The sequence below is a fragment of the Botryllus schlosseri genome, chromosome 11 (assembly GCF_051294905.1).
Source record: "Botryllus schlosseri isolate E-star chromosome 11, Bs_hap1, whole genome shotgun sequence".
NCBI lineage: Eukaryota > Metazoa > Chordata > Ascidiacea > Stolidobranchia > Styelidae > Botryllus > Botryllus schlosseri.
The window spans coordinates 5,946,184-5,973,987 of NC_137246.1; the positions used below are offsets into that span (position 1 = coordinate 5,946,184).

The window sequence follows — 27,804 nt, forward strand, 5'->3', positions numbered from 1 at the left end:
ATTCCAAACAGGAGGATATTTAAGCGTCCTCGGAGGACATATTCAAAAACCCGAAAAAGGAGGACAAAATCCTCTTTAAGGAGGACGTATGGTAACCGTACTGTTAGCAGGTATGCAATATTTGATGGATTTCGTGCAAAAAATTCTTCATAGTTTTTACGTATCCAAGGTCACTGTGTTGGGTGCAGTATCCAATAAGAGAGACACGCATAAAATATGGCTTGATCATGAAAACGTGACAAACTTTTTATAACACAAATTGGTTTGAATTCATAAGATTTGTCCGAGGTATTCATGGTGACTGTCGACAACTTGATCATTTACACCAGGCCGGTTCTCTTTATTTTGATGCGCCGTCTCTCCTGCAATAAACGTTTATGCTGTGTCGACGTCGTTTCGTGGTGCAATAGCGAATACAGACTCTGTATCTTGGCGCTATTTATATTTCGGTATCTGAAGGCAATCCATGACAATATGTATCAGAATTAGGTATTGCCGCTAGACACATGGGATACCAACGAACATTAGCCTACTCATAGTATACAACAGAATATTCCATAAAAACCCGGGTTTCCGATCATTGAAAACCCCGGTTGGAAATACTAAGCAGTAACCAACTAACCAAGACAACAGCTGCGTTTGACTTGCTATAATTTCGTGTCTGTGAAAACATATGCTATAGGTTCGATTTTGTAATGAGACTTTCGGACATCCCAGTAGCGACGTACTGGGGCAAAGCCTTCAAAGGCCTATTATTCGTATCTAAAAAGGCATGGACGAGTTTGCCAAATGAGCTCGGTTCCGCATTGAATTTGCTTTGCAGTTCTTCCAACGCTTCCGTTTGATTTATTACTTTTCCGTACATTGAGATTCCCATCTCTGTTAAAATGTCCACACGTTCAGCAGGTTCGTAGTGAGTTACAGGAGAATAGAGTGCTACGGAGTATGTGACGCTCGAGTTCCCCAGTCTGTCGACTCTAGCCGCACCAAGAAGAACTTGAGGGTAATTGGTCTTTGCCCTATTTAATGAGATTGTTAACTTTAACCGGAACTAGCCTACATCGTTATGCAACATTTTTACGGTCGGTGGTTTACCATCAGAATACCCATTCCGTACCAATGATCTATATTTATATGCTATAACTGCTTAACCGAGCGACGATTTCTAGGGTTCCAGCCACTCCATATCGTATACGTCGACTATATCAAGTGCAAATCGTCCGTAGGCTCATAGCATATGTTTACACAATTATGGCATATACACAGTGGCGGCTCGTCCTATAGGGCAACTGGGGCATTGCCCCACCTAAAATTCTGTTCAATAACAATTTAACCATTTATAGACGCACAGCAATCAATATATACCGAGATCACAGCGAAACCCGCGTTCTTCTTGTGCTTTCGCTTGCAAACGCCCATACATAGCGAAGTCTCTGCGAAAATCGAATTCTCTTCTGTGTTTTCGCTTTGTGAATGCCTAGCCGGGGCTTGCCCCGGTAGCGCTCATAACAAGCTTTCACTATCTATTCTCTCAAAGCCGCGCACAATAAAGAAACGGTGATTTACTCTCTCCTATTCGTAAAATGGCCGAGCAACCGGGGCAAATATGCCTACTCGCCCCTAAGGTGTGATGTAACAATCGTATCTATATCTGAACTCGGTTACCATAATATGCGTTGAGTCGACCTTTGCTGGTATAGGTCGATTTTGACGGTGTTTCGCACCATGATAATTCTTGAAACTTGGTATGATATGTCGTGAAGGTAGTATTTAACACTGCTCCAAGTTTTAGGCTTGCTACTTAAAGATAATGGTAGTAATTCCGTTTCCGAAGTTCAGTGTGTGCTGATCTATCATGTACATAGTACAGCAAACGGATTTTACTCAAAAGCCGGTATTGGTCTCCATTGATTTTGACGATGTTCTATACCGAGATCGGTCATGACATTTGGCACGGTAAGTGTTAGTATCGACCGATGTAACAAGTTTTAAGTTTGTCACTGAACTATGTGGGTGGTAATTTCGTTTCCAAAGTCGAGTAAGAGCTGACTCTTCATTTATCGCCAACAAATTTACGCAAAAGCCGTTATTGGTCTCTATTGATTTTAACGATGTTCCATACCTAGATCTGTCATGAGCTTTCACACGGTATGTCTTGATTTTAGTATCGAACGCGGTGCCAAGTCTTAAAGTTGACACTCAATGATTGAGGCAGTTATTTCGTTTTCGAGGTCGAGTATGGTAGAGATGCGCGCTGATCTGATACTTAGCCTACCTACGTCATTGCGGATCTCACGCAAAAGCCGGTGTCGGTCTGTGCTAATCTATAGTCTGCGTTCCATAACGAGATCGGTGATGATATTTCCAATGGTATATCTCGATGATCGCATGAAACAGCTAACCAAGATTCTCGGTTTGCATTCAAGTATTCGCATAATTTTATGTTCGCCAATGTCCTTTTCACTGTGAAATTGTGGCCTTCAAACCATTTGCTTACAATCCCCTGTCAATTGCGATAGCTATTTCATTTTCGATGTCGGCTAACAGCTGATCATTCGATCAGCCTATTCCTCGATCTATTTTACTCAAAGTTCGGTGTTCGTCTGTTTGCATTGATTTTGACAGTGTACCATACCGGAATGGGTTATGAGATTACGTATGCTACTTCTCGATGATTTCTTGTAACAGTATACTAAGTTACGGCTTTTATTCATGTATTTATATATTAATATATTTTCCAACGGCGATTTCGCAGCAGACTTATAGACAGTGAGCCGTATGTGTTGTGTCACAGTCTCCAGTTTCAAGGCCAAAATGTCCTACGTTGTTCCGAGACCGAAGTTCCGAGGCTGCTGTCCTTAGTTCTTCAAAGACCATTCAAATTGATGTTCTGGATTCAATATGACAGGCCCAATCTATGAGATAACAATTGCGTATGTGTCCGAACTCGTTGACCTTTCCAGTTAGGCTTACGCAATCTCTCGAGTTCTAGTCATTGGAATTAGTCAGGTCAAGTCAAGTGCGAACATGAATCGTATTGAATCTTTATTCCGTACGTAGTTTACGCAGTTGCCTTTAGAGCGAAAATGAGAGGTCTAGAAGTTGTCCAGTCTATTGATCCAATCGTACGCCGGGTGCCTCCGCTTTGGTTGCCTATTATCACCTGGTCGTAACCAGAGATGGCCACAGTCCGGTTCAGGAGCAGGAGCAGGATTTCAATGTTTTTTTACCTGGCCGGACTGGATCCGGATTTCGAATTTGGGGTGACGGTCGGATTTTAGGGTCTATCGATTTGCGTAATCTATAACTCTACCATGAAATCAAAACGCATGCTACTAAGGATGACCTGATACTTGATTCGTGGCATAGGGACGATTCTTAGTTCACGTACATTTTGTAAAATAATCCTTTGATTAAAAATAAATGAATAAAACATTTGTTACCACACTTCAAGTCACGGCTCACCGGCAAACCTCTCGCGGCACCTACGTTAAAATCACTGTTGTCGGGAAATTCATGTGACCATCATAAAGTTACTTTTTTACGTTGGAAAACGCCATTGTGACGTCATCTTGATAAAAGTCGCTCGCAGCCCTTGCCCTACTACCCGATATTGTCACGAGCCGCCACTGCATATACAACTTTGAAAAATAATTTATGTTTTTCTAAAGGAATTTTTAAAACACTATGGTCAAAAAATGTTTTAAGCAAATTGTTTTCAACCACCATTTGTTTTAAATGTAACCTTACATACACTAAGTTATAAGTGGGTAGAAAGGTTTCAGGTGGGCCTGATACATGTAACAGAGCTCAGTAATAGAACATAAAATTGTCCACGTTCACGTAAAGTTATTTCAAGTCTAATGTGACATATTGCGTGTTTCGCTACAAACCTGAAGTTATGTTCCGTATGAACTATCATGTGTCTTACTTCCCCAGACGCCATCTTTTTAATGAAGTCGCAGTGCCTGCGCGTTAGAAAGGCGATAACTAATTGCGATGGGTAATGTCAAAATGCGTACCAGAATAAGAAGTTGTTGACGATCGTGTCGGCGTATTGGTAAAACAGCATTCCGGTATCTGAAACCGAGTCCGCTACCCTCGTTTGAATTGGCACGAAATATCTGAAAGTCAACCGAATAGTTATTGGTTGTTTTGTCGATTTAGCTATCAAGTCCTTGGAAAACAGCTCGTCATAAGTATCGATTGTCCATATTTCATATTTTAACACACCGCATAATCTTATTTAAAGACGGATTATGAAAATAACCTACCTATACTTGGTGATTGGGTCGCCGGGTGGTAAGGAGTCCATTGAAGACATGCGTCGATGGGAAATGCAATGACAAGATCTTATAAGCCTGTATGATTGATTAAAAAAATTCATCTGAATACACAACGTTAACATTTTAGGAATAATCAAGTAATAATTAGGGCTGGGCACAATGATTCGAGTACTCGAATCTGAATCGAGTATTAATTGTAATGATTCGAGTCGAGTAGTAAAATACGATTTTTTCGAGTATTGAAATTTTACGCTCCTCGGCACTGGAAGTTAATTTTTCAACGAGAATAATATTTTCGACAGTAATTTCACTGTTGAAGCCTTGAAACCTTTATTGGCCGTATCGTAGCATACGAAACATTCAGTACAAAGCTACGAACGTTACTGGAACTAGCACATTTTCGAAGTCATGATCGTCCCACAACATTGTCACCAAGTCCAATAAAATCGGTATGGTCGAAAAAATACCAAAGTATCTTTAATATGATGGAGAACAGGCCTTTTATTCTTTGTGGTGGCATAAATGGTACATATTTGAACTCTAACATATCACGTTCCGCTATGACGTCATAATGAGTGATACTCGATTACTCGACTCGACTCGAAGCATATTACGTGATTCAGAATCGAATCACTCAGGTACTCGATTTTGCCCAGCCCTAGTAATAATGTCGAATCAGTTGAATAGACGGGATATGTAATGATGAACAGTATATGATTTACAATTTATTCTTTCTATCACAGATAACTTCCAATTGTTTCAATAAATCTCTACTGATATTTTTGGGCAATTCCGTGACTCTGTCCGTGAACATATATTTAGAATTAGCGACCATGCAAGGGGATTGTTCAAAGTTTTCAATGACAGATCTTCTCCAATCTTCATCGTGGAAAAGGAACCCTCCACTGCCGAGTTGATCATGATTCTTTTCCAATTTTTCATCTGACGCTACGTTCACGTTGGGAGAGAAAATGGCGTAGTGCAACGTGATAGAGCAGCTGTCGATATCAGTAATCTTCATACCGCCGAGCAAAACATCCGGGAATGTCGCTGATCTCCTGCAGGACATTATATCGGTCAACGAAAGTCGGCCATAATTGATCGTAATCTTACAGAAAATCATTCGACGCAGATGAAAATACTCCACTGTATTGGTTTCCAGCGGGACAATGCCTAAAAATTAACGTCGCATATTATTAGCGGCGATCGCATGGTGGGGAGGCTTCTACAAGTCGGGAACCTGTGCAGAAATGTCTGTAGCATCGAGTTCCAGAATGCTGTGTAAACCGAATTGTTGATGTGATTGTTGAAGTCGCTGTCAAGAGCACGCGTCTGCAGTGGTAGATAGAATCTGTAAAGCAGAATCGTGCATGACCTGGCCACGGCAAGATAGGGATGCCCAGTTGACCACTGTGCCTGTACGAAAATAGCATTCAATACCGCGAAAGCAGCAGTCGATTACTGACCTGAAATCCGTTATTCGTACATCCGATTTCATTCCTCGAATCCACGAATGTCTTGGCATCAACAACGCAAGTCGGTTGGTTAGACTAGCCGTTATCATTCGGTACATTTACTTCAATTCTGGTAATAGTGATCGTGGATCGTATAATATCAGTAATCGAAAAAGTCGTCTGTCACTGCTCGGGTCGAATCATCACCAATTCGGGTTCGAGTGGTTAGATCGTTGTGCCCAATCCTAGTGTTCACTGATGTGAACTGGCCAGCCGCCAGGCAGCTTTCGCATACAACGCACAGTCGCACATCTGCCAAGATCATCTTTCTGAAGAAACCAAGGTTCGAGTGTAATGAAAGAAGGCCATATTCCAACTAGTGGTACTATTTAACTGCACATCTAACGTCCACTCTTCAAGCACATCTATCAAGATCCTTTTCCAACTCGTGCTACTATTTTCACTGCACAATTTGAATGCCATCTTCCAATTAACATTTACACAACATATCGAACGTTAGCTTTTTATTTCAGCGGCACTTGAAGGGGCACTGTGCTCTAAGTATGATGTAGCCTCGAATTAAAGATAAAATCGGGCAACTACAGTCCGTGCTGTCGCATCATTTGGAAGCAAAGAGAGAGAGAGGCAGATCATATGTTGTCCATGTTCATTGTCCACGTAATAACAGAAGGAATGGATTTATAGCAGGGGTGGCCAACCTATTTGGCACTGAGGCCGCATTTCGACTTCCGATGCAGCTTACGGCCGCATTCCAGGGCATACTCGTAATGAGCTAGCTGGACGCCAGATGCCTATGTTAAAGTGTCTGTGGCCATTTCCGGTGAACTCCGGACTAAGCTATTTTATCATATAGGCTTACTATACGCATCAAAGTCACGAGTGGCGACTGCATGGTCATGTCATGGGACTGCCCATAGTTTCTCTAATGAATTTCGTCATTAATATTAATACTTTATATATTGCTATCAAACATTGATTCCTTCTTAGCCCATGCGATCACATTCACTGGTAAGTTGATGGACGGGATGTTTTCTAAAATTTACGGCAAGTTATAGCCTAAATGATGATGCGTCTTCGGTGGGCCAATTGTTATTAGTCACTTTGTTGCATGCCGTTATTTCTTGACCTCCCATCAGAATTGTCGGTATAATGAAGATTGCGAGTTTGAATTTCAATATGGGGCGAATCTGTAATGTGGGCGCTGATTGGAAAGGGCGTTACTATATATTAAAATCCAAAAATGAAGTATCATTGAATCGCGCGCAGCGCAAAGAAAATATCAAGATCAGTTACAATCTCTCAGGAAATCGGGAGTCAATTCGTAAATTTAAATTGCATATCGACGGCCGCCAACACATTCTAATTAAATTACGTGTCCACGGACGCACAAATTTTCTACTAAAGCCGCAGGTTGGCCACCCCTGATTTATAGAGTGGGGGTCGCGCCGAGAAAATGGTTCGAACAAGTGCAACAGTGAAGAAATCGTGCCAGAACCTTTGCAAATGGGTAAGAACTAAGAAGCGACCACACGCAGCAGCGACACCATGTAGATAAATTTATGCAGCTAGAGTGCAATGGAGATAATTTCAATAATCTTTTTTCTATACTCCAATAAGTGTGACTTTCCGAAGAATATGGCTGCGGCCAAAAACTACTTCCCAGTCTGATCCCTAATTTGTGACCATGTCATATTTAGAGCGCAGTACACATTCGAAATCCCATACATGCAATAATGCATATACTAAGACAGTCCTGCCATTGCAATGGGAGATAACATACTTGACCACCGACTTGAGTTGGTAGTAAGCTACTTTGTTCAAGGCGACCTGAGGTAATGGCGAGAGAGAGAGACTTGATGCCTTAAAATCCACATTCGGAAGCTTGATTTGATCCAACTTTAGCTAGTTTTAGTCTAAGATTATATACAAACTGCTGAAAACAGACAGAAGTTCCAAATCGGCATGAAACAGGATTACCGGTAGTCGAGACTGATTGTTTCATTGATTAGCTTTATTATCACACCCGAACAACAGAAACTCCCACAGGCAAGGACTGAATTATGAATTAATTAATTCATGCAATATTGAGCAAGTACTATGTCAATTAGTTTCAAGGTATACAATATATCTCCCAAGTTGCTAGTCTATAACAACCTCGACTTCCAATTTAAAATATATGCAACAGCAGACATGGCATGCAACATTCATTATTCCTCAAAGTCAATTCCTAAATCATATGTAGATTGTTGAGTGCCACGATATGCAAAATATAAGTTTACTATTGATATAGAATACACAGAACATTAGAAGCAACAGCGGCACATACAATCCACCAATCTTTTATAGGAGCAACACTTGACTAGCACATATTCTTCAGTTCATCATCGGTCCATACAAAAGTGCACAGTCCAACGATTCTGGGATGTTCACAATAGGGGGAGAAATCCGCGATGCTTGGTGCAGTCCTGTTCCAAGTCAGTTACTTGTCCCTAATTTTCCGAGATTAACAAATATCCGATGGCAAAGCCAGTTTACTTCAGGCTCGGCAGGCTTGTCATCATTCTTCGACTGAAGCAGTAAGGCCAGGGTGCTGTGATAATCGTACTTCATGTTGAATGATATCCACACATCGTCACCTGTAGGACAAAATGCAGCATAAGAAATAGCGCACCCAAATGATAAGGTAGTGTTAGTGGAATTATAGTAACTACCAAGCACAGTTCCATTTCAGGATGCCAAGGCCTAAATCGGCATGCAAATGGATGAATTGGAAAATATCATCAATTCTAACTGATACTATATCAAGAGTGTAATAAAATCAGATCGTGTACATACACAGCACACAAAGTAATTTTACTTCGCAACGAGACCGCTAATCTTAGGTCATTGATGGTTTGAAGAAATTTAGTCGAGTAAAAGCAGTAACAACTACTTCCAAATTGAGAATATTTCAGGCTTTTCATTAATACTTCTACTTGGAATTAGTTTTAGAATGTCTTCAAAATCTCTACTTCTACTTGAGTAGCAATGCTGACCATTTCGACCAACTCTGGCCATTTTTAGTGTGAAGGTTTTTATCTAGCTTGTGTCCTCATCATCACAGAATTAAAATCAAATAATCACCAGCTACAGCATTGCTATCTGACTACTTTTTAATGAAAGGTCGAGTTAAAAATTTGTTAGGTCTGTTATAAGTATAACTCATATGAAATAATAGACAGTCACACAGATGTTAATGCGGTATTACTTTGCATCAAATCCAGCAAAGCAGTATATTGCTTCTAAAGTTGAGGTAATGAGTCGAAGGCAGTGGTGAATCTATTAACTGGCCATACAGAAGCGAAATCTATTCTTTATCAAGTTCATGTTCGAAAACGCTGTCTCGCAGCTGTAAGTAGACTCAAATCAACAGTACTGGATTTGGTGTTGCTAAAAAACTAAAAATACGAAGACAGATAAGGTTCAGATTTTATGCTGAAAAGGTACTCACATGGACCGCCATTCGCTATCTGAGTAGCCTTAAGCTATTGCAATAAAATCGAAAAAAATTATATACCGACATAGTTGACTTACCATCATTCAGGGTCTCATCTGGAGTCACCCAAACATAGAATCCGACTTTGTTACCGTCGCGAAACGCTATTTCGTTCGAATCATCAGCAGTACGATTCTCGTCATCATTCATTCCAAACTCGGGAACATGAAACTGCGACACCGGAACCACCAGCTCGTTTGAGGGCAATTCACACAAAGACTTTGCAGTCGAGTAATTCAAGTTTTCCTGGTGCATCCGACTGAGTGTGATATGCGATGTGTGGTCCGTTCTGTTAATGGCGACTAGAGTAATGCGTTTGCGCTCACCAGATTTCAAGACAGGCTGCTTTACGATTCTGATCTCCGGAACATACTGAATCGCCACCAATTCCATCTTAAATTTTATAGAAGTCGGGTGATACTCTGGCTTGATTAGATTGTGTTGACACTCTTTACATCGGAGAGATCTTTTAACGAACATGATCGCCTTTTTAGGCATAAAATCAGAAATATCGACGGTTTGATGTTCAGGTTGACTTAATCTTTGACTGATTGACGACAGCTTTGAAAAGTCAATTTCTTTACTGTATGCATCTTCCGAAATAGCTTCAACGTCTTGAAGAGATAATGTGGGAGATGGGGCCAAATCCATTGCCTTCGTATCTTGAAATTCTTTGGATCGTGAAACGACCGCATTTAACGGACTTGCCGGATGTGGCTTGCGCCCGTACGATTTTGTGGATGCGTATTTTTGCTGTAACTGCATCGCTAAAGTTTTGTTACCTCGTTTTTTCGCGCTTTTAGCATCCAGGATTTCCTTCTGCGCTATTTGCTTATAGTAGTCAAAAACTTTATGTATCCTTTCAAAATTTGGTATTTCTCTTTCTGTCCACCCACCCGTAGTGGTAGCCTTGTCTTCGATTCCCACATCACGGGTAGACCATCTGCAAAAAGTACAGTGAAGTTGATGGGTCTTTTTCACCGTCTTCTTAGTAGGGTCATCCGGGTCAGGCAGAGTGATCGTACTCCCTTTTGTAGTAAGCAGATTCGGACACGCAGGACACTGCCAACATGTCGCTGACTTGTTCTTTTTGGCGGCGGCTTCCGTCGTGGAAACGGCGTCTTGCGTTTGCGGGCAATAATGAGAATCTACTTCGTGTAGTAAGTTGTCCGAGGACCTGATGTCGAGACAGTATTTACAGAAGTATAGGTAACACAAAGGAAGTCTGTCCCCTGTCTCCTCATTCCAAACGTACTGCACTCGGTTTACACGGAGTAGATCAACCATTATGCCGCGTTGAAGGTTAGCAGGAAAATTAAAGAAATACGCCTAATGTCTGACAATTCAGGTACCGAGAGTGGTATAAACTAAGATGATCAATTTATAAAACAAAATTCTTCATGTAATCACAAATAACGTGTCACAATTATAGCCAACCAACCATGTATATTCTATATATTAATAGACTTATCTAAACATCCAAGAACAGAAAAGACTGCAATCTGCATGCATACAACTCCATACTTGTATCTGCTCCAACTTAGGTACGCTAAAAGGCTATAGGTAGCATTCTTTTTACTCGCTTCCTTTCTTTTATCCCCTACTGGAATCTTGGTAGGCTATGTTTTGCCTTACATAACATGTGAGCAGGGATGATTCTCCAAGTTGAAGTAATTTAATTAAAAAAACATAAGTGTGAGCACAAGACTCCGATTCCATGCAGGCTTTTATCCAGTATGCATGCCTCTTATTTACATGCTAGGCCAAGGTGGGTGCCCAACTACTCCAAGTTGTTTCGCCGCTCTCCTATATCTTTTCATTACCGTGTATCGCAATATTGTGGTGTATTGATTTGGATTTGATAAAAGTTTTAATAAGATGATGAAGATGAGGTGGGCGATATTAGAATATGGAATTTACAACATAAATTTCGAGTAAACAAGTTCGATACACTTTGACTTGGTATAGGCTCTATAACTCTACGATATCAGTTGTTACTCAGCACAAACCGTTTAGCTCTTGCAATGGGCGTATTTACTTCCTATTTAGATTGAAGAAACACGGACAAAAATCAACAAATATCGTAGCTATATCTATATCATGAATATGAGCACTCTATTTTCAATTTTGTATAATGAGACACACCTGATGTGTGGCAAAGGTTGCCGGAGAACCCGGCCCTACCAACTCGGCCCTCGGAGAACCCGGCCCTTGGAGAACCCGGCCCTCGGTGAATTCCTCGGGAAATTTTGAAATTAAGTGTATTCACAAGTATTAATATGAATTAATAAAGTAATAATGTTATTATCAACTGATTTGTCGGTCTTGTAAGGAGGTCAGGGCATGCGTAGGTCACGCAGTCACGGAGTGATCAGATCACGTGATCACGCTTGCCTGGTCGGCTCAGTGTTGAATTGACTTGGCGACAGGGTTGCCAGATTGGCCCTTTTGGGGCCAAATTCAACAAATTTGGCCCTTTTTAGAGGCAGTTGGCCCCAAAAAATTAATTTGGCCCCTTGGCCCCTTATTTTCAATATTTGGCCCTTTTTGGAAGCAGTTGAGACATACCATCAAACTAGCTATTCAAAAAAATGTTTCTCGAGAATTGAGCTGACAATGTTTATGCCAATGTCAAAGATTCAGTGGAAACACTGTAGAAGATGAAGATTTGGATTTGTTTTTGTAGAATGTAGACTGTGTCGGAAGTGTAAATACATATTTGTGAACAGGTGGACGTAAAAGCATCGAACATGGTTAGAAGCTAAGTAGCAGAAAAAGTCTGAAGAAGAGTACCCTTATAGCACTTAATGATTGATATAGATTTCAAAGAAAATAAACTTCAACATAACCGGAGAGTTTTTGGTGAAAAACCTAGAATTTGAGTATATAAGTTGGATAAGTTTCAAATGTAAAGAAACTATTCTCTCAATTTTTAATTAAAATTCATAAAATTTAATCACTGTCATATTATTGCACAAAAAGTTTTCTTTTGCGATTTTATATTCAGTTGGAAAAGGCTTGAAATAATAGCAATTATTGTAGTTGGATCCAGTGTAATCGTAGATTGTTGATTTGGTGTCCTACAACAGTATCAGCAATACAATACTGGAATTCCAGGTGATTGACAAAAGCTCTGTCGGTAATTTTGAAGCGGTATTAACATTATTGAACAATTTGGCCCTTTTTGGCCCCTTTTGCGGCGCTGTTTGGCCCTTTTTCTCAAAAGATGTCTGACAACCCTGCTTGGCGAGGGGCGAATGTGCGACGTTCGACATACTCGTATCTGTTCATGACATCGCATTGGGTCTTATCGCATTGTACATTGTGTGTGAATTGTTCAGATGAAAAATATATCCCAACGATTGTTATTGCTCACATATCAACCACGCGTGGTCTGCTCGTTATTGCAACTGTAGGTTGAGGTGGGGTGTTAGGGTTGGGTAGGGTAGTTGGGAAAGGAGACATTAGGGTTCGGGGAGTGGGACATTAGGGTTGCCGGAGGTGGGATATTAGGGTTGCCGGGGTGGGATATTAGGGTTGCCGGAGGGGGAAATATTAGGGTTGCCGGGGGTGGGATATTAGGGTTGCCGGGGGTGGGATATTAGGGGTCGGGTTAGGGTTGCCGGGGTGGGATATTAGGGGTAGGGTTAGGATATTAGGGTTGCCGGGGGTGGGATATTAGGGGTAGGGTTAGGGTTGCCGGGGTGGGATATTAGGGTTAGGATATTAGGGTTGCCGGGGGTGGGATATTAGGGTTGCCGGGGGTGGGATATTAGGGGTAGGGTTAGGGTTGCCGGCGTGGGATATTAGGGGTAGGGTTAGGATATTAGGGTTGCCGGTGGTGGGATATTAGGGTTAGGATATTAGGGTTGCCGGGGGTGGGATATTAGGGGTAGGGTTAGGGTTGCCGGGGTGGGATATTAGGGGTAGGGTTAGGATATTAGGGTTGCCGGAGGTGGGATATTAGGGTTGCCGGGGGTGGGATATTAGGGTTGCCGGGGGTGGGATATTAGGGGTCGGGTTAGGGTTGCCGGGGTGGGATATTAGGGGTAGGGTTAGGATATTAGGGTTGCCGGAGGTGGGATATTAGGGGTAGGGTTAGGATATTAGGGTTGCCGGAGGTGGGATATTAGGGGTAGGGTTAGGGTTGCCGGGGTGGGATATTAGGGGTAGGGTTAGGATATTAGGGTTGCCGGAGGTGGGATATTAGGGGTACACTACAAAAAAAAATTAGACAAATTTGGTCTCAAATTTAAGAAATGAGGATGATTTGGTCTCATTTTCAGCAATTTTGGTCTCACTGATGAATTGAGGTCTTAAAATTGAGACCGATTCAGCTTTTTAAGACCATATATAATTGTCACAATTATTTGGTCTTAAAAATAAGACCAATAAAACGCATCAAGACCAATAAAACGCATCTTATAAGACATATTGTGCTTATTAAGACAATTTTTGCTGTGTCAGTATTTTTGGTCTTAAAATTGAGACCGATTCAGCTTTTTAAGACCAAATATAATTGTCACAATTATTTGGTCTTAAAAAGAAGACCAATAAAACGCATCAAGACCAATAAAACGCATCGTATAAGACATATTGTGCTTATTACGACAGTTTTTGCTGTGTCAGTATTTTTGGTCTTGTTTTTAAGACAAATTTCGCTAATCAAGAAACGACATGATTTGTGGTCTTAAAAATGAGACCGGAAAGTTGACATGGGCCAGGAGCTGTAAGACATAACTAGCTTATTGAGATAATTTTTGATGTGTCAGTATTTTTGGTCTTGTTTTTAAGACAAATTTCGCTAATCAAGAAACGACATGATTTGTGGTCTTAAAAATGAGACCGGAAAGTTGACATGGGCCAGGAGTTCTAAGACATAACTAGCTTATTGAGACAGTTTATGATGTCTAGCATATTGAGACAGTTTATGATGCATCAGTTTTTCTGGTCTTGTTTTTTGACGAACTTTGCTAATCAAGAAACATCATGGTCCGTAGTCTTATAAATCAGAATGGAAATTGTCATGAGCCCGCAGCACAAGACGTAGTTAGGTTTATTTGACAAATTTTGATCCATCAAAGGTCATTGCAAATACAATGTAGCGGTGACTTGAGAGCAGAGAGCCAAAACGTATTTGGTGGTGCCATGTTTGTCCATTTCTCGTTGATCACATGTCACACTTCAAATAAGTCAAATACAGGATGCATTTGCACCAGAACAAAAATTCAAAGTACCGTACCTTGTCACTTTTCACTGACACAATGGTGTTGGCACGTTGCACTCACCACAAATACTATTATATACTCAAACTACACTATATATTGTTTGGAGGATTGTATACAAATTGGTAAGTGTTATATAGAATGATAATGATAGATAATGGGTAGGCTATATAATGAACTACGACTTCAGGTATATATGTTATGCTTCCCTTCATGCAGAGCCTAATACTGACATGAAAACCCACACAGCACTCGTGGGCGACAATGGTCTTATTTTTCAGCATTTTCAGTCTTAATTTTGAGACGAAAAATCATTGTTAAGACCGATCAGTCTTTAAGACCGATTGGTCTTTAAGACATTTTTTTTCTAAAAAGTCACTTTAAGACCATAAGACCAAATTTGTCTAATTATTTTTTGTAGTGTAGGGTTAGGATATTAGGGTTGCTGGAGGTGGGATATTAGGATTGCCGGTGAATACAAAATTTCCCGAGGGCCGGGTACACATTTAATGCATTTTTAATTCAAAATTGTTCGAGGGCCGCATTCACCGAGGTCCAGAGTAGTCGAAAAACACCGTGAATACCACAACAAGTCGACCACGCGTGCTTGATATACAAAATTTCCCGAGGGCCGAGTTCGTCGAGGACCGGGTTCTCCGAGGGCCGGGTTCGGCACTTCTTCGATGGCAGTCAGAGATCGAAAAGTGTTCACCATGATCGCCAATGAATGTTTTCCATGAACACGAATAAACATTTATAAACGTCAAAATTATTGTTTTTGCGTTTGGAGAGGGTTAGGGGGGATATTAGGGTTGCGGGAGAGGGTTATTAGGGTTGTGGGAGGGGGGATATTAGGATTGTGGGAGGGGGGTATTAGGGTTGCGGGAGGGGGATATTAGGGTTAGGGTAGGGGGTATTAGGGTTAGGGAAGGGGATATTACAATTGGGGAGGGGGATATTAGGGTTGGGGGAAAGGGGGATATTAGGGTTGCGGGAGGGGGACATTAGGGTTGGGGGATGTTAGGGTGATATTAGGGTTGGGGGATGTTAGGGTTGTGGGAGGGGGATATTAGGGTTGGGTTGGGGGGATATTGGGGTTCGGGTAAGGGGGATATTAGGGTTGTGGGAGGGGGATATTAGGGTTGGCATTAGGGGGGATGTTAGGGTTGCGGGAGGGAGGATATTAGGGTTAGGGTAGGGGATATTAGGGTTAGGGACGGGGATATTAGGGTTGGGGAGGGGGGATATTAGGGTTAGGGAAAAGGGGGATATTAGGGTTGGGGGAAAGGGGGTTGGAGGTGGATTATGTTCAAAGTTCGGGTTAGATTACCCCTAACCGGGGTTTAACCCATCTCCCTTTCCCCCAACCCTAATATACCCCTTCCCCAACCCTAATATTGGGATACCCTAACCCACCTGCAATCCCCCTTCCCCCAACCCTAATATCCCCTTCCCCCAACCCTAATATCACCCTTCCCCAACCCTAATCTTGGGATACCCTAACCCCAACTTTGTCCCTAACCCACCTTTCCTCCCCCGTCCCACAACCCTAATACCCCCCTCCCGCAACCCTAATAGCCCCCTAACCCCAACCCTAATATCCCCTTTCCCCCAACCCTAATATACCCCTTCCCCAACCCTAATATTGGGATACCCTAACCCACCTGCAATCCCCCTTACCCCAACCCTAATATCCCCTTCCCCCAACCCTAATATCACCCTTCCCCAACCCTAATCTTGGGATACCCCAACCCCAACTTTGTCCCTAGCCCACCTCTCCTCCCCCATCCCTAATATCCCCCGTCCCACAACCCTAATACCCCCCTCCCGCAACCCTAATATCCCCCTAACCCCAACCCTAATATCCCCCTTCCCACAACCCTAATAACCCCCCTCCTGCAACCCTAATATCCCCCTAACCCCAACCCTAATATCCCCCTTCCCACAACCCTAATATCCCCCCTCCTGCAACACTAATATCAACCCAACCATAATCTTGGGATACCCAATAGGGTGGAGTGAAAATGACTTTTTTTTTCAAATCAAAAAAGGCCTTCCTCAATCCTGACAAATGACCTAAAACTTCAATTAAAAGTGACTTCAGGGTGTTGCCCCTATTTTCCAGCCGGCAACCCCCCAATTTCTGCGCGTGGGGGGTAAAATGGCCCATCTTGGCAACCGCTGGTCGTAGAGTCATGATATATAGCTCAAAATCTGCGGAAGCATCATGTTTCTATCTGTCTTCTGAAGAAAGTTTTCTCTATTGTGAACACAAAATGAGTTATAGCCAAAAAACTATATATACGCACATTTTTGTTGAAATTCAGCATTTATTCTGACGAATTGTGATCTGTCATTAGTTTTTGTATAAAGTAAAGTAACACAGTGGCAATACCGAATATTGGGCCCATATTACAAATATATTCACAACACAGTCCTTTTAAAATCGGTTCAAAACATCATAATGAAACACTCACATTTAACGACTTTTATTAAAAATGCATTCTTTTGTCAAGTTGTTTCATCAGTTTACGAGACTTAATTTTTCGGCGAATGAGGCCATCTCGTCTTTGAAATCCCGAAACTAGTGCTGATGCTTCTGTTACGAGCTTTACATGTCGTTCCACTGTTTGATTGTGGCATGGATGAAACAAAATCAGAGGCTTCTCGCGGCATTCTTCTAACTCTGCATCAGTTAAGTGCTCAATCGTTGGAGGAAGTTGTTGATAAGGTTCAATATCAACCAATTCGTGGTATGCCTTGGCTTTGGGACACAGAATAAACGAATAGGACCCCAGTTCAATTGGTTGGAACTGCTATGACTTTCAATGTCCTTAAGTGAATTTTATTCAGCGGCATGTTTTCGAAACGCAAGCACCTTGGTCACACCCTTATTTCGTATGTCTTCATTATCATCTACCAGCATTGCAATCATAATATTTTCGGGGTGTGCGGAATAACCGTTTCTTATCACCACATTCGGAGCAATTTTTCGAACGTTTCGGTCAGAGAAATTCAAAACCTGTTTAATCAAGTTGCAGATGTTTCTGGGTCCATGTGTTATATGTTTGTTTCCCTTGATTTCAAACCAAGTTGAAAATATACTTCAAGGCAAAAACGAACCAGAATCTCCAGGTTTAAAGGCGGTTCATTAACTGTTACATAATACCGTAAAACTCTGCACTGCATCCTAAAGTTAGCCATCTTGAATGCGCAACCGGTGGTCCAACCTCCAAGTAAGCCAGATCATCATCAGCATTTCCTTGAATAATTGCCCAGCACATTTATAAGCATATAACTGGTCCTCACTTAAGTCACTAACAATTTCCTATGGGAGCTTTTGAAAGGCCATAAGTGGTGGCGAGAGCTTTTTGAATTGAGTAACTGGCCAACAAGATACACTTCCACGTTGTTTTTTTCAATTGGATGTGACCAAGGTGCTGGCGATTCGAAAACATGCCGCTGAATAAAATTCACTCCTGGACATTGAGAGTCATAGCGGTTCCAACCAATTGAACTGCGGTCCTGTTCGTTTATTCTGCGTCTCAAAGTTGAACTTGGAAGCAAAGGTATACCACGAGTTGGTTGATATTGAACCTTATATCAACAACTTTCTCCAGCGATTGAGCACTTAACTGATGCAGAGTTAGAAGAATGCCGCGAGAAGCCTCTGATTTTGTTTCATCCATGCCGCAATCAAACAGTGCATGGAACATCATGTAAAGGTCGTAACAGAAGCATCAGGGCACGTTTCGGGATTTCAAAGACGAGATGGCCTCATTCGCGGAAAAATTAAGTCTCGTAAACTGATGAAAAAACTTGACAAAAGAATGCATTTTTATTATAAGACGTTCAATGTGAATGTTTCATTATGATGTTTTGAACCGATTTTAAAAGGACTGTGTTGTGAATATATTTGTAATATGGGCCCAATATTCGGTATTGCCAGTGTGTTACTTTACTTTAAAAAAAAACTAATGACAGATCACAATTCGTCAGAATAAATGCTGAATTTCAACAAAAATGTGCGTATATATAGTTTTTTGGCTATAACTCATTTTGTGTTCACAATAGAGAAAACTTTCTTCAGAAGACAGATAGAAACATGATGCTTCCGCAGATTTTGAGCTATATATCATGACTCTACGACCAGCGGTCGCCGAGATGGGCCATTTTACCCCCCCACGCGCAGAAATTGGGGGGTTGCCGGCTGGAAAATGGGGGCAACACCCTGAAGTCACTTTTGATTGAAGTTTTAGGTCATTTGTCAGGATTGAGGAAGGCCTTTTTTGATTTGAAAAAAAAAGTCATTTTCACTCCACCCTAATACCCAAACCCCAAATTTGACCCTAACCCACCTCCAATCCTCCTTTCCCCCACCCTAATATCCTCCTTCCCTAACATCCCCCAACCCTGATCTTGGGATACCTAACCCCAACTTGACCCTAATCCACCTCCAATCTCCCTTTCCCCCACCCTAATATCCGTCTCTCCAAAGACACACAAAAACAATTTATTTTGACGTTTATAAATTTTTGTTCGTGTTCATGGAAAGCATTCATTGGTGATCATGGTGAACACTTTCTGATCTCTGACTGCCATCGAAGAAGTGCCCCGGGTTCTCCAAGGCAGTGGTGCCACTCCTAGTGTTTTAACACTAGATCTAGTGTTTTTTCGATCGTCCTAGTGTTCTAGTGTTTTTTTTCGCAAAATTATGCTAATCTAGTGTTTTTCTGCAATCGTGCGAACAATGAATATTCTAATGTTAGACTACTAAATTATACGCTAAAATTCCTCGCTGATAAGGCGACAGGCTGACAGTTCCTGGCTGTGTTTGTTTTCAATAATTGTATGTAGTGATGCAGTAACAAGCAATTATTACGTAACACAGTGCGTTGTGAATCCATACTTATGAGTAGGGCTGGGCACAATGAGTCGAGCACTCGAATCTGAATCGAGTAATAATTTTAATGATTCGAGTCGAGTAGCAAAATACGATTTTATCGAGTACTGAAATTATACGCTTGTCACCACCGAAAGTTAATTTATCAACAAGAATTATAGTTTTGATACTCATTTTCACTGTTGAAGACTTGAAACCTTGATTGGCGGTATCGTAACATACAAAACATATAGTACAAAGCTACGAAGGTTACTGGACGTAGCCCATTTCCGAAGTCATTATCATCCCCCAACATGTCACCAAGAGCAATGAATTCGGTATGGTCGAAAAAATACCAAAGAGAGAGAGAGAGAGAGAGAGAGAGAGTCTTTATTCATATGCATTACATGTCGGCCTGGTGTAAATGACCATAGTAGTCGACAAACACCATGAATACCCCAAAACAAAAACAATACAAAAACGTAACATTGAAATGCGACATGCAAGGTAGACGGGAGGCTCGATATGACATAGTCTTTACAGCCGAGCCACCCGGGACAGGAGCAATTTTCACAGTCGATAACTAATAATAAAAAATAAAATTATCATTTATTATCATTATCAAAATAAAATTATCATTTATGAGATGGATAGCAGGCATTATATTCTTTGTCGTGACATAAACGGTACATATTTGAACTTTGAGGTACTACATTCTGTTATGACGTCATAATGAGTGATACTCGATTACTCGACTCGACTCGAAGCACATTACCTGATTCAGATTCGAATCACTCAGGCACTCGATTTTGTCCAGCCCTACTTATGAGCGAAAGACTCTGAAAAATTAAGAGCGATTTCGCTCTGATGCTCAGTCGTTTCTTGTTGAACTCAGTCTGCAGATTCATGCAAGATTTTCATTTGCCGAGGACCGCATACTTGAGTGTATTGAATCCATTAACAGCGTATCAACACACAGAATAGTAAAATCAATCCTTCCTCTAGCTGTGCAATTTCCCTCTGTGATATTATTTGATGAACTTGATGATTTGTCGGAAGAATGGGCTGCTTTGGCAAGATCGCAAAATGAGCTGCAGATTATCAGTCAATGCCCTCCACCAGAATTTTTGCAAAATTTGAAATCTGTGCACAATTGATTCGGTGAATCAAAATTCCCTTTACTGGGAAAGCTCATGACGAATCTCTTGGCATTGCCATATTTCACTGCATTCGTGGAAATGAAGTATGCTGCACAAGTGCACATAGACACCTCCCCATTGTTTGGTTGAAGATGTACGGTAGTGAGCAAGATGCCACACAAAAGATACTTATATGTTTGATGGGTGGTGTAAATCGAAAAACAGTTTTTATGACGCCGTACAATTCGAAAGCGACAATATTTGATACTTTTTTGCGCTATTGAATTATTTTCATTCATTTTTGTCGAATAATTATGCAGCATATCAATTCGTTTCATTAATTTTCGTTGAATAATCATGCAGTAGGCCTATATCATGCAAATGTATCAAATTCATGTGTGGAACACTTCTTATCCATGGCAACGACATATTTTTCCTGCAATTTACTAATCTAGTGTTTTTTTCGCCAATCTAGTGTTTTTTCACGACATAATCTTGTGTTTTTCCGGGAACTCAGAGTGGCAACACTGCTCCAAGGGCCGGGTTCTCCGAGGGCCGAGTTGGTAGGGCCGGGTTCTCCAGGGGCCGGGTTCTCTGGTAATCGTGGCAAAGCTTGAAAGCGATTAAGGAGTCCATACCGTACTGTGTCAATTTAAGATCGTTTATGCCAAGCTACCGTAATTAACAAATGTTCGTCTGCCTATATATTTACGTTTATTTTGTAACCTCTGTAAGATTTCAGGGTAAAGGTTTATCAAACTCTGTCCGCGACACCCTCCCTTCATTCGTAATGCTGACAAACACTCGGAAACCAAACAATATAGCGTGATTAGCCTTCATTTCAATGAAGTAGCCCGCTTTTGTCTGAAAACTTTATAATAATAAATAAGCGCAGCTTAATTAACGACTGTACGGTTATTCAAGAATCATATACAGGACGGATTGAATGATAATAAGCACTGAATTACAGAAATGCACACAGCGACTCAAGACTCAAACGATTTCGGCGGACCGCACAACAGCGAACCACGTAACACTAAACGACGGAAATGCGGACCAGGCGAACCAGTCAGTGGTCACTGCTCACTGGTCACTGTAGTCAGTCACTCATTTCATTGGACTTTAGATCAGGTCGAAAGATCATAGCCTTTATAAGGCTAAGTCTATGAAATGAAAACATAAGCCGATTGTGATATAATGAAAAAATGCAACGGTGCCGAAAATGTAAAAGGAACCGAGTAAGTGACTGTCGCTTGCGTCTTATATTCTCTGCATTACTTTTCACTCAGTGTGCTCTGTGCATACCTCTTCTTTACTTCGCCTAGGCTAAGGTGGGTGTCTGATATTAAAGGCTACTCCAAGTTGTTTCGACACCTTCCTACCGTTTCATTGTATCGCAGTCTTGTGATGTTTTGAAACGATGAAAATATTAATATCCAAATATCCAAATATCCAAATATCATATGATCGACCGAAAAGATCATCGCTCCATCAAATATGCCGGACCTGATGTGTGGAACAGTATCCCGCCGGCCATCCGACAGTCGACGAGCATGTCCACATTCAAGTCGAAATACAAGCAATTACTACTGTAGAGAACGTAGCGTTGTCGGATAACCTGCTAGAGCCGTAAGCCTGAGTCCAACGTAGGTTGTGACTTACGTAAATACTTAACTAGCCGTGGCGAACGCCTGGCCCTGCGTTAGTCCTTGATCTGACAGCTCAACGATGCATGCGACGACAATTGCCTCAGATAGATGTATTGGTCGAATGAATATGAACAGTAGTAGCGTATGAGTCCCATGTGGGATATCTGAATGTGCGCGTTTATATATGGCGCGATACAAGAAGAAGGGCGTGGTCACGTGATATACAGCGTGGTACAATGTTATATAATGGCGTGTTTTATATTACAGGGTGTATGAACCGTAAGAGGGCGCAGGGCGTCCCACATCGTCCTCTTCTAAAAAGAGCTAATTTTAGCGACAATCCCAATATATAGGAAAGTGGATATCATAATATTCAAATGAATGAATGCGATAACAGCAATCGAAAGATGAAATAATGTAATGATGCAATATTTATACACCATGGTAGCAATGAAACGGTATGAGTTAGTGAATGAACTAACACGTTATGGGTTGGATTGAATATAACCTAATCAAAATGAAAAGGACAGCGAATTGCGTATCTGAGGCAAAATTTTGTATTTTATTAGAAGGACAATACCGGACGAAAACGAAAAATAAATGTGCGGAAAGGAAACGGCATTATGTACGCAGTGTCCGTTATATCGTAAAAACAACATCCCTATTGGAGACCGAACTAAAATGCCGGGCAGATTTGGGTACATGTATGGAGTATGGCGATGGGCAATCGTATGGTCAATTGGATAGGTAGCGGCAATAATTGCAATATAACAAGTGTGTAATAATGTGTATGTTGGGAATACCGTATTCCTAAAGTGTGATAGCCGAAACACGTGGTTCAAGATAGCATTTGCATTACGGCATTAGGGTTAAGAAAAAGGCAAATTTGTATTGTTGCTTTATTAAAATGAAAGAGAAAAAGGGAAACGGACGGCGAGCACCGACAAGGGGATTCAAATTGCCGCCAATCGATCTAATATAGGGCAACAACCGGCACTGTGTTCTCAATACTTATCCACTGCGACGAAGTGATAATTAGTGTGGGAAGAATCTGGTAACCCTATTTACGAACGAAAATAGGACAACCAGATGTGTGTTTATTGTATGCCGCTAGAAATGCCATGACGATAACAGCTGCGGGAACGATTATCACATGATACGATACGGAAGCGGAGAAAATTATACAAAATTAAGTAGCAAGTATATTGAGATGTAGGGAAAAAGAAACCCCGAATATGTTCCAAGAAATGGCTGTCAATCAAAATCCATTCCGGGTATAGGATGGTTCCCGCGATAATCGGTCGTACAAGATAAATGTACTTTCCACGTGCAATGGCCGAGGAATAATATAATAATACCCCAGCAAAGGGATATATATAGAAAAGGTCCTGAATCATAATATTTCAAGTATTACGAAATTCGCTGCGTTGTAAAATGCGAATGTGTCTTATGCAAAGACCGAACAATGATTATAACAGCTTTGCCATGTGGCTGCGACAGTAAAATCAGTTCGTCCGCTGTGTATGACAGCGAGAGCTATATATAAATTAGCCGTGGGATCGCGAAAATGCCGGTTAAGCGGTAAAGTTAGTGCTCCTTGATATATTTTATAAGGCCACTTTGTCCAGAGTGACTCTGCCGCGGAATTCTGGTATATTTGGTATACACGCGAACAACGAAAAATTCGCGTTGTGCTTCACGATTACGACGGGTTTAATCGTACCAAAGCGCGATAGGCGTAGCTGATGTCGTACAGTACATGGTACATGTATTCCCCGAGTAATGAGGCCTTTATGGGTCGCGCAGCAAAAATAGTGTACCAGTTCCTAGTGTCCGGCGTATATTTTACCGGAGCGGCGAGTGAATAGTCCTTGTATGAGCATGAGCATGTCGGCATTCGGCGATCCCCGGCGGAGTGATACGTTTTTTCGAATATACGAATCTAAAACGAGACGAAAGCAGTATTTGCGAAAAAAATATGCATTTAATACCAAGCCTACACACGAAATAACAGGACGTGTAAAATCAGGCAAATCGCAAATGCAATATGATAAGGAAGCCTTACGTAGCCGCGACCAGATATGTTTTGGTTGGGAATACCAATTGTATCTGAAAATGTCTCGTGACGCGCTGGCGTGACGTAAAGACCACGTGCATTGCGTAATAAGAACTACTATAATGCGGCTGGGACATGAAAATCATACCGGAGATTCCGGGTATTTTGACAAACTCGAAGGTTTTTAATATTTGTTACAACAATTATTCGAGTGAACAAAGAAGAGACATTGCGCGTAGAATATGTCGTGTCATGTGATAATGAATATTATTCCCGGACGCGCAGTGCTTAATATGCTTATACGAAGGCATTGAAGCGTTATATATAATGTTATGAGTAGCGTCAATTAAGAGACAAGTAATACGACCTCTTGGTGATAACGGTACGTCGTCGCTACTTTGTAACCGGGTTGAATATAGTTCCCAATCTAGAAGTCGATAGAAGTTATGCCGGATATTCCGGGTGTGTTGACAAGCTCAAAAGTATAGTAAAGAAATATTCACATAGAAAGATGAATGCAATTGTAGCGTAACGCGGGGAATTCGTCATTTAATTATATAACGAAGTAAGTCGAGAAAGTAGAGTGTAAAAATTGTAAAGATAATGTAATAACAATAGCTGAAGTCATGAAAAATGTGTGTATTGTTAGGTAGCCTAATGGCATGTACGAATTTAGTGCTGCGAACACGCAGTCATGTCAAAAAAGTCCCTAGCGATGTACGCCTCATGGTATACCACAAATCCAGACATATCGCTGAATCTGCGCGCCATATGCTATCCAGATATAAAAAGGTTTCCGGAAATAAATTGACGTGTGCCGTTAAACACGCCGCGACAGGAAATGCACAAATGCGTAAGTAAGAATCGTGCTTCACATTAAAAGTATATATATCATATACATTGACTGTAACGCTTTTGTAAGTACGGACTTCCTAGTTGATCAAAGAATGCAACAGATTGCGATGCGAACGTCAGCATCAGATTTCGTAAGTATCGCGAGTCTGAGCGCTGGAGACCACGAGTCTAATTACAACACTGACTCTGTCCAACCGCTTGATCAGGGCGGTAATCCAGGACCAGATATGCAATCCCGTGGTCAACGCTCTTAGAACAGGCTCGGATACCCCCGGGTCGGAATAAGTGCCTTGGATCCCAACACAAAACTGAAGCGATTCTTGATTTCCTAGGTCGGAGTAGCATATATGAAACGGGAATGTCCGTGATCAAATATCACGGGGTGTTTAAATGATATTACTGCGTCCGAATGGCATTGCAGGTAAAATATATATGTATCGCATGTGACTAGGTTGACGGTATCGCGGATAAAAGGACATAGTATTGCGAAAAAAATTCCAACGTGTTAAAGCGCCCTTATTTAGGTAAAGGTAAATAGAAGTAAGCGAATATGTCAAAGACCTAGTATAAAGCTGCGTCCGTGAATTTAGCACATTCCTTGAATAGGGAATTTGGTAAGGACATAATGTACGCGCTAATCGCATTTGCGCGGAAAATAGTGAAGTTGTTGAACGTTATGGGAAATAATGAGCGGTGCGTAATATATAAGAACGAACCGAAATTCAACAAACTGTTGGTAAACTTCCGAGTTTTGTATGTTAATATTAAACAAGGAGTGTAAAGGTATCGAATCCTCCTGGCATAAGATGTCTCGGATGTTATAAAAGGGGAAAATAACTTCCGTATTCATATAAATACAAGCTCAATGTTGAGGTAAGATAAGGGGAATAACGATACTTAACGATATGTTCCAGTAACGCTGTATTGTAATTAAAATGATATCACCATTGTGGTAGAAATATATCAAGTAAGCATGGTGATTAGAACGCGTTTAACTTTTAAGTTTATTTCGCGTTAAGGAGAATGAATGAGTTGAATTTTTTTTATCTGCGCTACACAGAAAGAATGGTAATGCTATATTGAAATGCGTAGTTAAAAACCAAAGTTTAGACCTTGGTTTAGTGACCGATAATAACCACAGACATTAGCTTTAAATAGCGTTTAAATCTGCGGGAAAAATGGCTGAAGATATTTCGTTGTGAATCTATTGTTTATCAAAACAGACACACATGTACGGTAACGAATTAAGTACTAACTAGCGCTTAGGCAACGCGTAGCAAATTAAAAATGGTTCCGTGCCGACAATGAGGTCATATACGAGCCAGATTGTGACGGTACGTTAGAACAGTTGAAATTACTGTTATAAATTGAGAATGAATTAGAACAACATGACGGAATAATACACGTCTGTTAGCAAATGACAGTTGTGCACTATGACTGTTGAAATTAGCAGCGGACAATCTAAGCGCGAATCCCAAAAGCACGCGGGGAATAAATCTCCAAAGCAATTGATGGAGTAGTAATCCCGTAAGTCCGTATTTGAATTAATAGGCAATTCTATTGATTGTTAATAAATGTATAGTCCGAGTATATAGACTTATAGAGTACTCGAAAGTTGAAATGAAGAAGATATCACCTGGTCAATAACAAGGTGGGAACCAGTAATATCAAGGCAGTGCGGACTTATGTTAAAGTCATGAATCCGAAACAAAATGGTGGAATAACGAATCAAAATTCGAAATTTTGTTGGGTTGTTTAAAAAATGCAGAACGAACGTGGATTTTACATCACAGCCGTAAACGCGCTTATGACGGCGTTTATAAGTAAACTCTGCACTTCAAATATGCGGTTAGAGCGCGGAAATTTCGAGGTATCGTCGAAGTAGTGAATCGAATGTTGGTTTCGAACGTTAGGAAAATTATATTGATTTACTAAAACCAGAAACATGGCCGGATCGTTGCTACGTATTGCAGCGGCAGATATAAAAACCATAGTACATGTAGCGAGCAATAACACACGAATTAAATGGAACTGTAAATGCAAAACTGCTTTCGTTCGACAATTCGTATATGCAAAAAACTGTACCGTAAGGTTTGGGAGTCCGAGTGCGGTTTCTGGAGTGTCCATTGTGGTCGACGAATTAAATCCGATATTGAGGCGGCGATGCGTCTTTCGTTGAAGCCGAAATCATCTCACGAGATGCACCATGTAGAGAACGTAGCGTTGTCGGATAACCTGCTAGAGCCGTAAGCCTGAGTCCAACGTAGGTTGTGACTTACGTAAATACTTAACTAGCCGTGGCGAACGCCTGGCCCTGCGTTAGTCCTTGATCTGACAGCTCAACGATGCATGCGACGACAATTGCCTCAGATAGATGTATTGGTCGAATGAATATGAACAGTAGTAGCGTATGAGTCCCATGTGGGATATCTGAATGTGCGCGTTTATATATGGCGCGATACAAGAAGAAGGGCGTGGTCACGTGATATACAGCGTGGTACAATGTTATATAATGGCGTGTTTTATATTACAGGGTGTATGAACCGTAAGAGGGCGCAGGGCGTCCCACACTACTAAATAAATACAGTCCATCCTCAAGATTACCGGACCACGACTGACCTATCGATCTCGCTTCCCATGACATGCCGCCCTATTTCTTGTCGCATTCTTCTTCTATACTATCTTCTTTACTTTCATTCAGT

The 27,804-nt window shown here is 41.2% G+C and overlaps 2 protein-coding genes and 1 long non-coding RNA gene across 3 annotated transcripts; all 3 read right to left on the reverse strand.

The window, feature by feature from the left end:
- Positions 1–425: 425 nt before the first annotated feature.
- On the reverse strand, positions 426–5,886 carry LOC145449903 (uncharacterized). Its single transcript, XM_080328343.1, has 8 exons — positions 5,753–5,886; positions 5,527–5,637; positions 5,400–5,459; positions 5,008–5,344; positions 4,275–4,555; positions 4,023–4,124; positions 3,894–3,968; positions 426–1,019 (listed from the first exon to the last, which is right to left on the reverse strand). Exons 1-8 carry the CDS (start codon positions 5,857–5,859, stop codon positions 677–679), a joined length of 1,416 nt encoding a protein of 471 aa, XP_080184469.1. The 5' UTR covers positions 5,860–5,886; the 3' UTR covers positions 426–676.
- On the reverse strand, positions 5,526–10,910 carry LOC145450962 (dynactin subunit 4-like). Its single transcript, XM_080329456.1, has 2 exons — positions 9,335–10,910; positions 5,526–8,397 (listed from the first exon to the last, which is right to left on the reverse strand). The coding sequence occupies exons 1-2, from the start codon at positions 10,581–10,583 to the stop codon at positions 8,237–8,239; spliced, it is 1,410 nt and encodes a 469-aa protein (XP_080185582.1). The 5' UTR covers positions 10,584–10,910; the 3' UTR covers positions 5,526–8,236.
- An 11,376-nt stretch (positions 10,911–22,286) lies between these two features.
- LOC145450983 (uncharacterized) lies at positions 22,287–27,673 on the reverse strand. The gene is made up of 2 exons (XR_013918662.1): positions 27,395–27,673; positions 22,287–27,340 (listed from the first exon to the last, which is right to left on the reverse strand). It is a non-coding gene; the product is annotated as an uncharacterized LOC145450983 (long non-coding RNA).
- Positions 27,674–27,804: the final 131 nt, after the last annotated feature.

Coding starts and splice junctions, on each gene's coding strand:
- LOC145449903 (XM_080328343.1), bottom strand. CDS start 5,859: ATGTACCGAATGATAACGGCTAGTCTAACCAACCGACTTGCGTTGTTG. Junction 5,460..5,526: donor CTACAGACATTTCTGCACAG/GTTCCCGACTTG, acceptor GTTAATTTTTAG/GCATTGTCCCGCTGGAAACC. Junction 1,020..3,893: donor CATACGGAACATAACTTCAG/GTTTGTAGCGAA, acceptor CTCATTAAATAG/GGCAAAGACCAATTACCCTC.
- LOC145450962 (XM_080329456.1), bottom strand. CDS start 10,583: ATGGTTGATCTACTCCGTGTAAACCGAGTGCAGTACGTTTGGAATGAG. Junction 8,398..9,334: donor AGATGAGACCCTGAATGATG/GTAAGTCAACTA, acceptor TTTGTCCTACAG/GTGACGATGTGTGGATATCA.